Here is a 13,303-nt window from a genome sequence, read left to right on the forward strand (position 1 = left end):
CATCTAGGAGAACTAACCACAGCTCTACTGTGTATGTCACTTGTGCAAATCTTCTATCTCTTCATGTAATCACAGACAGACCGGATGATGCTGAGATCAAGGCTCTGTGGGGACCATAAGATAACCTTCAGGACTTCTTGTTCTACTGTATGCTGAAGATAGTTCTTAATAACATTGGCTGTATGTTTGGGATCTTTCTACTGTTACAGAACAAATTTGGAGCCAATCAGACGCCTCCCTGATAGTATTACATGATGGATAAGTACCTGCCTGTATTTCTCATCCTTAAGGACACTAAGAAATGGCAAACATTGAGGACCCTAAGGGGCAGTGGTCAGCCAAGGTAACTTAGTGCAGCAGATGAAAGACACATCATGTTTACGTCTCTTCTAAATCAGAAAATGTCCAGCAGTGCCATCAGCTCCGAACTGGCAGCAACCAGTGGGACCCAGCTTCATAGAATTGCAGCCAAAAAAAAGCCATACCTTCCACATGGAAACACAGATAAGTGACTCAGCTATGGAAAAAAAAAACTTTGTGACTGGGATGAAGAATAGTGTCAGCAAGTGCTCTAGACTGATGAGTCAAAATGTGAAATATTTGGCTGTAACAGAAGGCAACCCTGATCGGCTCTGCTACATAGCAGTGATCATCAGATTGCTCCTATGTAGCTTAATTACAGGCTTGCTATGAGCGCCGACCACAGGGTGGCGCTCACAGCAAGCTGGGATTAGTAACCATAGAGGTCTCAAGGACCTCTATGCTTACCATCCTGACGCATCGCTGACCCCCGATCATGTGACGGGGGTCAGCAATGAGAGCATTACCGGCCGCGCAGCCGGAAGCGGTAGTTAAATGCCGCTGTCATCGTTTGACAGCGGCATTTAACTAGTTGTATCGCGACTCCACTCGCCGCTATTGCGCGCATATGTCAGCTGTACAAAACAGCTGACATGTCGCGACTTTGATGTGGGCTCACCGCCGGACCCCACATCAAACCAGGGGATCTGACCTCGGACGTACTAAAAGGAAAAACAGAAAGGGGTTAATGTACCCCAGACATCTGAATTCTGTATGCGTGAAACATTTTTAAATACTTTTTTTGGAGTGTGAAATATCACAAAAATGTACCCCAGACCATGGAATTCTGTATGGGTAAAAAATGTATCCCAACAAAATTTGTGAACGCTTTTGTGAAGTGATAGATACCACAGTAATGTACCCCATACCACAGAATATTGTATGAGTGAGTAATTTAACCCAGCATATTTTTGTTTACCCTTTTTGAATTGTTAGATTTCATAAAAATGTACCCCAGACAATGAAATACTGCATGTGTGAGAAATTTAACCCAGGAACATTTTTAAACACTATTTTGGAGAGATAGATATCACATTATTGTACCCCAGACCACGGAGTACGAAATTTCACATTTTTTTTACTCTTTTTTTAGCGTTATTTATCACAAAAATGTACACAAGACAACTGAATACTGTATGGCTGAGAAATGTAACCCAACAAATTTTTTAAATGCTTTTTTGGAGTGTTATGTATTACAAAAATGTACCACAAAGCACGTAATACTTGATGGATCACACAATATATTTAATTTTTTCACACACAAAAGAACACAAAAAATGCAGCTATATATTTTGCAAGGGACTGCACAGCCCTAGTCCGTCTACAGACTGTATTCTGTCAACTCTCCCTGCTCCTACGACTCTCTCCCTCCTTAGGCTAAATGCAGAATGTAGCTGATACAAACAGCAAAGCACAATATTAGCCCTTAGAAGGCTTTAGAAAGCGTCAACATATTCCGCAGAATACAGATTTTCATCACTCTCAATTTCATCAATATGTTTCTGACTATTCTAGCAGCAGGTTGTGTTCCTGCTCTGATATTATGCATAAATTAGTCACAATTTGACCACTTTTTACATTTGTCATTCTTCATTCTTACATTGACCTGCTCTCTGTCTCAGGAGCTGAATTCTCTCCGCACCCAATGTGGACGCCTGTTTGGATATGACTGGATCAGCATTCCTCTGGTCTACACTCAGGTTTTTCCCTTGACTTTGCCTCTACACTATGACCTCTCTGTTACATCAGTCTTTATATGGATTGTCTGGTGAAATCACGTCATCACCTGTACTATGGATATGTGATACCTTACAGATCGGTGGAAGTCTGACCACTGGGACCCGCACCGATCAGCAGAATGCAGAACTTTTATATTGTTTCCAAGTGGATCGGCAAGTTGGATGTCCGACCTTTGCTTCATACATTCCCTATGGGGCTGCTGGAATAAGCCGAGCACCGCGCTCTGTTGCCCTATAGAGAATGAATGAGGCAGCCTTCGAGCATGAATAAAAGATACGAGTTCAGCCTATCAGTGTGGGGTCCAGCTTTCAGACCCCCTCCAAATAATAAGTTATCGCTCTTCTTTTAGATAAGTCAACACATCATTTGACTAGAGAACCCCTTTAGTTCTGCAAGATTCATTTATTCCTCCAGTTGTAAAACTGAACTATTTCTGGAAGTAACCAACCATGTTTTTCTAATCATATAACTAACCCTTTAAAAGCAATATGTCTACAGTTATTTGCTCCCCCATCTGACAGCAGCATACTGTAGAGACAGAGATCCTGATTCCAATGATGTGTCCCTTGCTGAACTGCTTGCTGTAGTTTTGATAAAATCTCTGTTTTATCTGCTGCAGATCTAGCACTTCTCTAAATGCTAAGCTCTGTATAACCCCGCCCACACCACTGATTGGCGGATTTATGTGTACACTGTGCATAGGCAGAAAGCTGCCAGTCAGTGGTGGGCACTACATTGGACTACATGGCAGCAGGTTTACCAGTCCTCTAGTGATAATCTCCTGCTGATAAAACTGTGACTTTATCAAAACTACAGCAAGCAGCCCAGTAAGTGACACATCGCTGGAAAGGAGGTGTTTCTACTTTTTGCTGCTCTCAGAATAGATGGCAAAAACCTGGTAACAGATTCCCTGTAATTTATCTACATACTCATTTGATGTTAGTTTTTCTCTTTTCTCCTTAGGTGGTCACAGTGGCCGTATACAGTTTTTTTCTGGCTTGCCTTATTGGCCGTCAGTTCCTGGACCCCCAGAGGGGATACCCTGGACATGATCTAGACCTCTACGTCCCAGTGTTTACCCTTTTACAATTCTTTTTCTATGCTGGCTGGTTAAAGGTGAGTATTTTGTAGTCTGTACTGGTTCCACAAATAGAAAATGGCCCTTACAAATTTCACTTTTCTTACTGTATTACATGACTGTAATCACCTTTGCATATCCTCCAGGTGGCCGAGCAGTTAATTAACCCCTTTGGACAAGACGATGACGACTTTGAGACCAATTGGTTAATTGACCGAAATTTCCAGGTAACAATAGTTACGATGAGTCTATTGTAAAAGTAATTGGGTAGAAAACCTAAATGAGTAATCTGACCACTGACCATATACAATGCACAGAATGCCCCCAAGTTTAGGTGGTTTACATTCCCATTAGGAGAACAGGGGTTATGCAAACCCTATTGTGCCAAACAAAATGTCTGAAGACTGCTGAAAATTAAAGAGAAACTGGAAAGATCAAGCCGGCAGTCTAATTACAGAAGCATGACAATGGTTAACATGTCCTTAAAGAGAATCTGTCAGTAGGATCAGCCCTAAGCCGTCTATATGGGCATGCAGATTACAGGAAGCTGAATAATATCATACCCTCATATCTGTGATCTGATGTCTTATTCCAGAGAAATCCACGCCTTTCTTATACACTATGTAACTGAGCTGTAAAGATCTATGGGCCGGAAATATATATCTCCCTCCAGAGAACATTTTTTTAAAAAAGAGGTGTTACCAGTGTGAGACATGTAATCACTGACAGCTTGCTCTCCTGATCTACATGTCTCGCACTGGTAACTCTCCCTTTTATTTATAATAATCTCTGGAGGCAGATTCTTAAGGAGATCTATGTCCGGCCCATAGATCTTAACAGTTCATTTACATATTAAGAAAACGTGGATTTCCCTGGAATAAGACATCGGATCACAGATATCAAGGTGTCATTTTATTCAGCTTCCTATAATCTGTGTGCCCAGTGGCGTAACTACAAAGTTATGGGCCCCGGTGCGAACTTCCAAATGGGGCCCCCCCCGCCATAAAATTCAATGTAACCCCCATAGAATACAATGCAGCCCCCCTCATAGTATAATGCAGCCCCTCCATACAGGGGCAGTGAGAAAGACACGAGCAAATGGTGATGAGGGGGCAGGGGAGAGGGCACAAGGGGGCAAGGAAGACAGGCACAAGGGGACACATGGGGGCTAGGAGGCAGGGGAGAAGGTTACAAGGGGACTAGTGGGCAAGGGAGCCTGACACAAGGGGACAATGGAGACTGACACAAGGGGCACACGGGGACAAGTGGGCAAGGGAGACTGACACAAAGGGCACACGGGGACTAGTGGACAAGGGAGACTGGCACACGGGGACACAGGGACTAGTGGGCAAGGGAGACTGACACACGGGGAATAGTGGGCAAGGGAGACTGATACAAGGGGACTAGTGGGCAATGGAGACTGACACAAGGGGACACACGGGGACAAGGGACAAGCACAAGGGGACAAGGGAGACAGGCACAAGGGGACACACAGGGACTAGTGGGCAAGAGACTGACACAAGGGGACACACAGGGACAAGTGGGAAAGGGAGACTGACACACAGGGACTAGTGGGCAAAGGAGACTGACACAAGCACAAGGGGACATAGGAGACAGGCACATGGGGACACACAGGGACTAATGGGCAAGGGAGACTGATACAAGGGGACTAGTGGGCAATGGAGACTGAGACAAGGGGACACACGGGGACAAGGGACAAGCACAAGGGGACAAGGGAGACAGGCACAAGGGGACACACAGGGACTAGTGGGCAAGAGACTGACACAAGGGGACAAGGGATACAAGCACAAGGGGACACACAGGGACAAGTGGGAAAGGGAGACTGACACACAGGGACTAGTGGGCAAAGGAGACTGACACAAGCACAAGGGGACATAGGAGACAGGCACATGGGGACACATGGACTAATGGGCAAGGGAGACTGGCACATGGGGACACAAGCATAAGGGAGACAGGCTCAAGGGGACACACGGCCCCCTGACCTGCCAGAGCCGCTTGCAGCTGCGACCATGGTAGTTACGCCGCTGCCGCACACACACACATACTACAGATATCACACACACACACTACAGATATCACACACACATCATACTACAGATATCACACACACACATCAGTTATCACACACACACTACAGATATCACACACACACACATCATACTACAAATATCACACACACACATCAGTTATCACACACACACTACAGATATCACACACACACACATACTACAGATATCACACACACACACATACTACAGATATCACACACACACTACAGATATCACACACATCATATTACAGATATCACACACATACTACAGTTATCACACACACTACAGATATCACACACACATCATACTGCAGATATCACACACACACTACAGATATCACACACACATACTACAGATATCACACACACACTACAGATATCACACACACATCATATTACAGATATCACACACATACTACAGTTATCACACACACTACAGATATCACACACACACACACACACACACACACACACACACATCATACTGCAGATATCACACACATACTACAGATATCACACACACACATACTACAGATATCACACACACACACACACACACACACACACCAGAGATACCAGCTCATATACACAACTCACAGTCTCCTCTCTGGTACAGGGGTGGCTGATGTAAACCGGCTGCAGCTCCTCAGCTTCTCCTGACTAAAGCGGCTCTGTCCCGCACCTCCCCCCTGCTCTCGCCTTCTGTCCCGGGGTTATTTTGGCTTTCTCTTAAATACGATCTCATTCAGATGTACATGAGATGTATGAGGGGGGAAAAATACAGACTGAGAAGCTGTCTCATCGTGATGACTGGAGCTGCTTCCTGTCTCTCACGTGCCCCGGCTGCCCCCTTCCCCTAGATACGCCTCGGACTGTTGCCGTGCAGGAGGAATCTCCTGCACTGCAACATGGTGTTGGGTGCCAGCACAGCCCGCACAGTGGTCTATCCAGCACAGCCCGCACAGTGGTCTATCCAGCACAGCCCGCACAGTGGTCTATCCAGCACAGCCCGCACAGTGGTCTATCCAGCACAGCCCGCACAGTGGTCTATCCAGCACAGCCCGCACAGTGGTCTATCCAGCACAGCCCGCACAGTGGTCTATCCAGCACAGCCCGCACAGTGGTCTATCCAGCACAGCCCGCACAGTGGTCTATCCAGCACAGCCCGCACAGTGGTCTATCCAGCACAGCCCGCACAGTGGTCTATGCAGCACAGCCCGCACAGTGGTATATCCAGCACAGCCCGCACAGTGGTATATCCAGCACAGCCCGCACAGTGGTATATAAAGCACAGCCCACATCTCTCGCCCCCCCCCCCGCCCCGAGAATGCCCCCACAGTCCAGTAAAAAAAAAAAAAAACACTCTCCTTACCTTTCCTCTTGCCAGCGTTGCTTCCTGCTCCGGTCTCAGGCTCGGCTGCAGTCTGCCCGGGACACAGCAGGTGCACGATGATATGACGTCATCGCGCACCCGCAGTGTCAGAGGCAGAGCGGGGAATGATGGGAGAGGGAGCGTCTGTAGACGCTCTCTCCTCCGTCATTGCATTCAACTGTACCGGCGTCATAGACGCCGGTATAGTTGAATGCGACGGCAGGGGGGGTGAGGCGGCGGGGGGAGGCGGATCGAGCGGCCCATGACTGGCACCTGCTCTTCTGGCATTTGCCAGAAGTGCCCGATGGCCAGTCTGGCCCTGCTCTGACCTGCCGGCCCGGGCCCCTGACCTGCTGGGCCTGGTTGCAATGGCGACTGCTGCAACCGCGGTAGTTACGCCCCTGTCCATACTGTACAATGGCCACACATAGTGTTCCATACTGTACAATGGCCACACATAGTGCTCCATACTGTATAATGGCCACACATGATGCTCCATACTGTATAATGGCCGCACATGATGCTCCATACTGTAAAATGGCCACACATGATATTGCCTACAGTATAATGGCCGCACATAGTTACTCCAACACACGCGGCTGAGCTCCGTACACATTGCACATGCGGCTCCCCTCCGTACACCTCGTACACACACGGCTCCGCTCCGTACACCTCGTACACACACGGCTCCACTCCGTACACCTCGTACACACACGGCTCCGCTCCGTACACCTCGTACACACACGGCTCCGCTCCGTACACCTCATACACACACGGCTCCGCACCATACACCTCATACACACACGGCTCCGCACCATACACCTCATACACACACGGCTCCGCTCCATACAGCGCATACACACCCGGCTCCGCTCCGTACACCTCGTACACACACGGCTCTGCTCCGTACACCTCATACACACGCGGCTCTGGTCCGTACACCTTGTACACACCCGGCTCCGCTCCGTATACCTCATACACACCCAGCTCCGCTCCATACAGTGCATACACACCCAGCTTCGCTCCGAACACCTCGTACACACCCAGCTCCGCTCCGTACACCTCGTACACACCCAGCTCCGCTCCGTACACCTCATACACACCCAGCTCCGCTCCATACAGCGCATACACACCCAGCTCCGCTCCGTACACCTCATACACACCCAGCTGTCATGAATCCCCAATGGCTAGGGATAGCACAGGATAAGCAAAGTAATAAATATCGGACGAGCTCTAGGGTGATGGAACCTGGGCTGACCGCTGCCCTACGCCTGACAAACGCAACTAGAGATAGCCAGGGAGCGTGCCTACGTTGGTTCTAGACGCCACGCACCAGCCTAAGAGCTAACTAGTACTGCAGAGAAAACCAAGACCTCACTTGCCTCCAGAGGAATTAACCCCAAAGATATAGTTGCCCCCCACATGTATTGACGGTGAAATGAGAGGAAGGCACATACATAGAGATGATGTATATAGCTTTAGCAAATAGAGGCCCGCTGAAAACTAGAAAGCAGAATGACACAAAAGGGGACTGAGCGGTCAGCAAAAAACCCTAATCAAAAAAAACATCATGAGATTACAAGAACCCATGTGCCAACTCATGGCACATGGGGAGAACCTCAGTCCACTAGAGCAACCAGCTAACAAAGAGACATTCTAAGCAAGCTGGACAAAAAACCAAACAACTGAAAATCAGCACTTAGCTTATCCTGAAAGATCTGGGAGCAGGTAGGCAGGAACCAAACAGAGCACATCTGAACACATTGATAGCCGGCAAGGGAAATGACAGAGAGGCCAGGTAAAATAGGAAACACCCAGCCTCTGATGGACAGATGGAAACCAAAGGCCGCAACCCACCAAAGTCACCCAGTACCAGCAGTAACCACCAGAGGGAGCCCGCAAACAGAATCCACAACAGTACCCCCCCCTTGAGGAGGGGTCACCGAACCCTCACGAGAACCCCCAGGGCGATCAGGGTGAGCTCTATGGAAGGCGCGGACCAAATCAGTCGCATGAACATCGGAGGCGACCACCCAGGAATTGTCCTCCTGACCATAACCCTTCCACTTAACCAAATACTGGAGTTTGCGTCTGGAAACACGAGAATCCAAGATCTTTTCAACAACATACTCCAATTCTCCCTCCACCAGCACCGGAGCAGGAGGCTCGACCGAAGGAACAACAGGCACCTCATACCTCCGCAACAACGACCGATGGAACACATTATGAATAGCGAACGATGCTGGGAGATCCAAACGGAAAGATACAGGGTTAAGAATCTCCGAGATCCTATAAGGACCGATGAACCGATGGCTTGAACTTAGGAGAAGAGACCTTCATAGGGACAAAACGAGAAGACAACCACACCAAGTCCCCAACAAGAAGTCGGGGACCCACGCGGCGACGGCGATTAGCAAACTGCTGAGTCTTCTCCTGAGATAACTTCAAATTGTCCACCACCTGATTCCAAATGTGATGTAGCCTGTCCACCACCACGTCCACTCCAGGACAATCCGAAGACTCCACCTGACCAGAGGAAAAACGAGGATGAAACCCCGAATTACAAAAAAAAGGAGAGACCAACGTGGCCGAACTAGCCCGATTATTAAGAGCAAATTCGGCCAGTGGCAAAAAAGCAACCCAGTCATCCTGATCAGCAGAAACAAAACACCTCAAATAAGTTTCCAAGGTCTGATTAGTTCGCTCCGTCTGGCCATTCGTCTGAGGATGGAATGCAGACGAGAAAGACAAATCAATGCCCATCTTGGCACAAAACGTCCGCCAAAATCTAGACACAAACTGGGATCCCCTGTCAGAAACGATATTCTCCGGAATCCCATGCAAACGAACCACGTTCTGAAAAAACAAAGGAACCAACTCAGAGGAGGAGGGCAACTTAGGCAAGGGCACCAAATGAACCATCTTAGAAAAGCGGTCACACACAACCCAGATAACGGACATTTTCTGTGAAACCGGGAGATCAGAAATAAAATCCATGGAAATGTGCGTCCAAGGCCTCTTCGGGATGGGCAAGGATAACAACAACCCACTAGCCCGTGAACAGCAAGGCTTAGCTCGAGCACACACTTCACAAGACTGCACAAAGGTACGCACATCCCTAGACAAGGAAGGCCACCAAAAAGACCTGGCCACCAAGTCTCTTGTACCAAATATTCCAGGATGACCAGCCAACACAGAAGAATGGACCTCGGAGATGACTCTACTGGTCCAATCATCCGGAACAAACAGTCTTTCTGGTGGACATCGATCCGGTTTATCCACCTGAAACTCCTGCAATGCGCGTCGCAAGTCTGGGGATACAGCGGACAATATTACTCCATCCCTAAGGATACCAGCAGGCCCAGTGTCTCCAGGAGAGTCAGGCACAAAACTCCTGGAAAGAGCATCTGCCTTCACATTCTTTGAACCTGGCAGGTATGAAACCACGAAATTGAAACGAGAAAAAAATAACGACCAACGAGCCTGTCTAGGATTCAAACGCCTGGCAGACTCAAGGTAAATGAGATTCTTGTGATCAGTCAAGACCACCACGCGATGTTTAGCACCCTCAAGCCAATGACGCCACTCCTCAAATGCCCACTTCATGGCCAAAAGCTCCCGATTACCCACATCATAATTGCGCTCGGCGGGCGAGAATTTTCTAGAGAAGAAAGCACATGGCTTCATCACCGAGCCATTAGAACTTCTCTGTGACAAAACCGCCCCCGCTCCAATCTCGGAAGCATCAACCTCCACCTGGAAAGGAAGTGAAACATCTGGTTGACACAACACAGGAGCAGAAGAAAACCGGCGCTTAAGTTCCCGAAAGGCCTACACGGCCGCAGGAGACCAATCAGCAACATCAGCACCCTTTTTAGTCAAATCAGTCAAAGGTTTAACAATACTGGAAAAATTAGCAATGAACCGACGATAAAAATTAGCAAACCCCAAGAACTTCTGAAGGCTCTTAACAGATGTAGGTTGTGTCCAGTCACAAATAGCCTGAACCTTAACGGGATCCATCTCAATAGTAGAAGGAGAAAAAATGTACCCCAAAAAAGAAATCTTCTGGACTCCGAAGAGACACTTTGAGCCCTTCACAAACAGAGAATTGGCCCGCAAAACCTGAAACACCTTCCTGACCTGTAGAACATGAGACTCCCAGTCATCAGAAAACACCAAAATATCATCCAAATACACAATCATAAACTTATCCAGATATTCACGGAAAATATTGTGCATAAAGGACTGAAAGACTGACGGAGCATTGGAGAGTCCAAAAGGCATTACCAAATACTCAAAATGGCCCTCAGGCGTATTAAATGCGGTTTTCCACTCATCACCCTGTTTTATCCGCACCAGATTATACGCACCACGAAGATCTATTTTAGTGAACCACCTAGCCCCCTTAATGCGAGCAAACAAATCAGTAAATAATGGCAATGGATACTGGTATTTGACTGTAATCTTATTCAGAAGGCGATAATCTATACAAGGCCTCAGGGAACCATCTTTTTTTGCCACGAAAAAAAAACCTGCTCCCAGAGGGGACGAAGATGGACGAATATGTCCCTTTTCCAAGGACTCCTTAATATAATTCCGCATAGCAGTATGCTCTGGCAGTGACAGATTAAATAAACGACCCTTAGGGAACTTACTGCCAGGAATCAATTCTATAGCACAGTCACACTCTCTATGGGGAGGGAGCGAATTGAGCTTAGGCTCCTCAAAAACATCCCTATAATCCGACAAAAACGCAGGGATCTCCGAAGGAGTAGATGAAGCTATAGAAATCGGAGGTGCATCATCATGAACCCCGTGACATCCCCAGCTTAGCACAGACATTGTTTTCCAGTCCAGGACAGGATTATGAGTTTGTAACCATGGCAGACCAAGCACTAGTACATCATGTAAATTATACAGTACAAGGAAGCGAATCACCTCCTGATGAACGGGAGTCATGCGCATGGTCACTTGTGTCCAATACTGCGGTTTATTCATAGCCAATGGTGTAGAATCAATTCCTTTCAGAGGAATAGGAACTTCCAGAGGCTCTAGACTAAAACCGCAGCGTTTAGCAAATGACCAATCCATAAGACTCAGGGCAGCGCCTGAATCCACATAGGCATCGACGGAAATGGAAGACAGTGAAAAAATCAGAGTCACAGACAAAATGAACTTAGACTGCAGAGTATCAATGGCAAAAGATTTATCAACCCTTTTTGTGCGTTTAGAGCATGCTGATATAACATGAGCTGAATCACCACAATAAAAACACAAACCATTTTTCCGCCTATAATTTTGCCGTTCACTTCTGGACTGAATTCTATCACATTGCATAGTCTCAGGTGCCTGTTCAGAAGACACCGCCAACTGGTGCACGGGTTTGCGCTCCCGTAAACGCCGATCAATCTGAATGGCCATAGCCATAGACTCATTCAGACCTGTAGGCGCAGGGAACCCCACCATAATATCCTTAATGGCCTCAGAAAGACCATTTCTGAAGTTTGCAGCCAGGGCGCACTCATTCCACTGAGTAAGCACCGACCATTTCCGAAATTTCTGACAATATATTTCCGCTTCATCATGCCCCTGAGAGAGGGCCAATAAAGCCTTTTCAGCCTGAATCTCTAGGTTAGGTTCCTCATAGAGCAATCCCAATGCCAGAAAAAAACGCATCCACACTGAGCAATGCAGGATCCCCTGGTGCCAATGCAAATGCCCAATTCTGAGGGTCGCCCCGTAGGAACGATATAACAATCTTGACCTGTTGAGCAGGGTCTCCAGAGGAGCGAGATTTCAAAGAGAGAAACAATTTACAATTGTTCCTGAAATTCAGGAAGGTAGATCTATCTCCAGAAAAAAACTCTGGAATAGGAATTCTAGGTTCAGACATGGGAGTGTGAACAACGAAATCCTGTATGTTTTGAACCTTTGCCGCGAGATTACTCAGGCTGGAAGCCAAACTCTGGACATCCATGATAAACAGCTAAGATCAGAGCCATTCAAGGGTTAAGAGGAGGTAAGAAGCAGCTAGACAGCAATTAAGGGCTAGGCAGCAAAACTCTGAAGGAAAAAAAAAAAAAAAAATTTCCTTGAACACTTCTTTTCCTCCTGCTTCAGCCCAAACAATTAACACTTTGTGGGCCGGCTATACTGTCATGAATCCCCAATGGCTAGGGATAGCACAGGATAAGCAAAGTAATAAATATCGGACGAGCTCTAGGGTGATGGAACCTGGGCTGACCGCTGCCCTACGCCTGACAAACGCAACTAGAGATAGCCAGGGAGCGTGCCTACGTTGGTTCTAGACGCCACGCACCAGCCTAAGAGCTAACTAGTACTGCAGAGAAAACCAAGACCTCACTTGCCTCCAGAGGAATTAACCCCAAAGATATAGTTGCCCCCCACATGTATTGACGGTGAAATGAGAGGAAGGCACATACTGTACATAGAGATGATGTATATAGCTTTAGCAAATAGAGGCCCGCTGAAAACTAGAAAGCAGAATGACACAAAAGGGGACTGAGCGGTCAGCAAAAAACCCTAATCAAAAAAACCATCCTGAGATTACAAGAACCCATGTGCCAACTCATGGCACATGGGGAGAACCTCAGTCCACTAGAGCAACCAGCTAACAAAGAGACATTCTAAGCAAGCTGGACAAAAAACCAAACAACTG

General features: G+C 47.4%; 1 protein-coding gene across 1 annotated transcript in view; it reads left to right on the forward strand.

Moving 5' to 3' along the window:
- BEST1 (bestrophin 1) overlaps positions 1-13,303 on the forward strand; it is a 34,149-nt gene that overhangs the window by 12,423 nt on the left and 8,423 nt on the right. Inside the window, exons 4-6 of the mRNA XM_077292709.1 lie at positions 1,983-2,060; positions 3,064-3,216; positions 3,325-3,405. Of these exons, the coding sequence (XP_077148824.1) occupies positions 1,983-2,060; positions 3,064-3,216; positions 3,325-3,405 (312 nt within the window). The remainder of the gene's footprint in view (positions 1-1,982; positions 2,061-3,063; positions 3,217-3,324; positions 3,406-13,303) is intronic.

This window comes from Ranitomeya variabilis, chromosome 2 (genome assembly GCF_051348905.1).
Source record: "Ranitomeya variabilis isolate aRanVar5 chromosome 2, aRanVar5.hap1, whole genome shotgun sequence".
NCBI lineage: Eukaryota > Metazoa > Chordata > Amphibia > Anura > Dendrobatidae > Ranitomeya > Ranitomeya variabilis.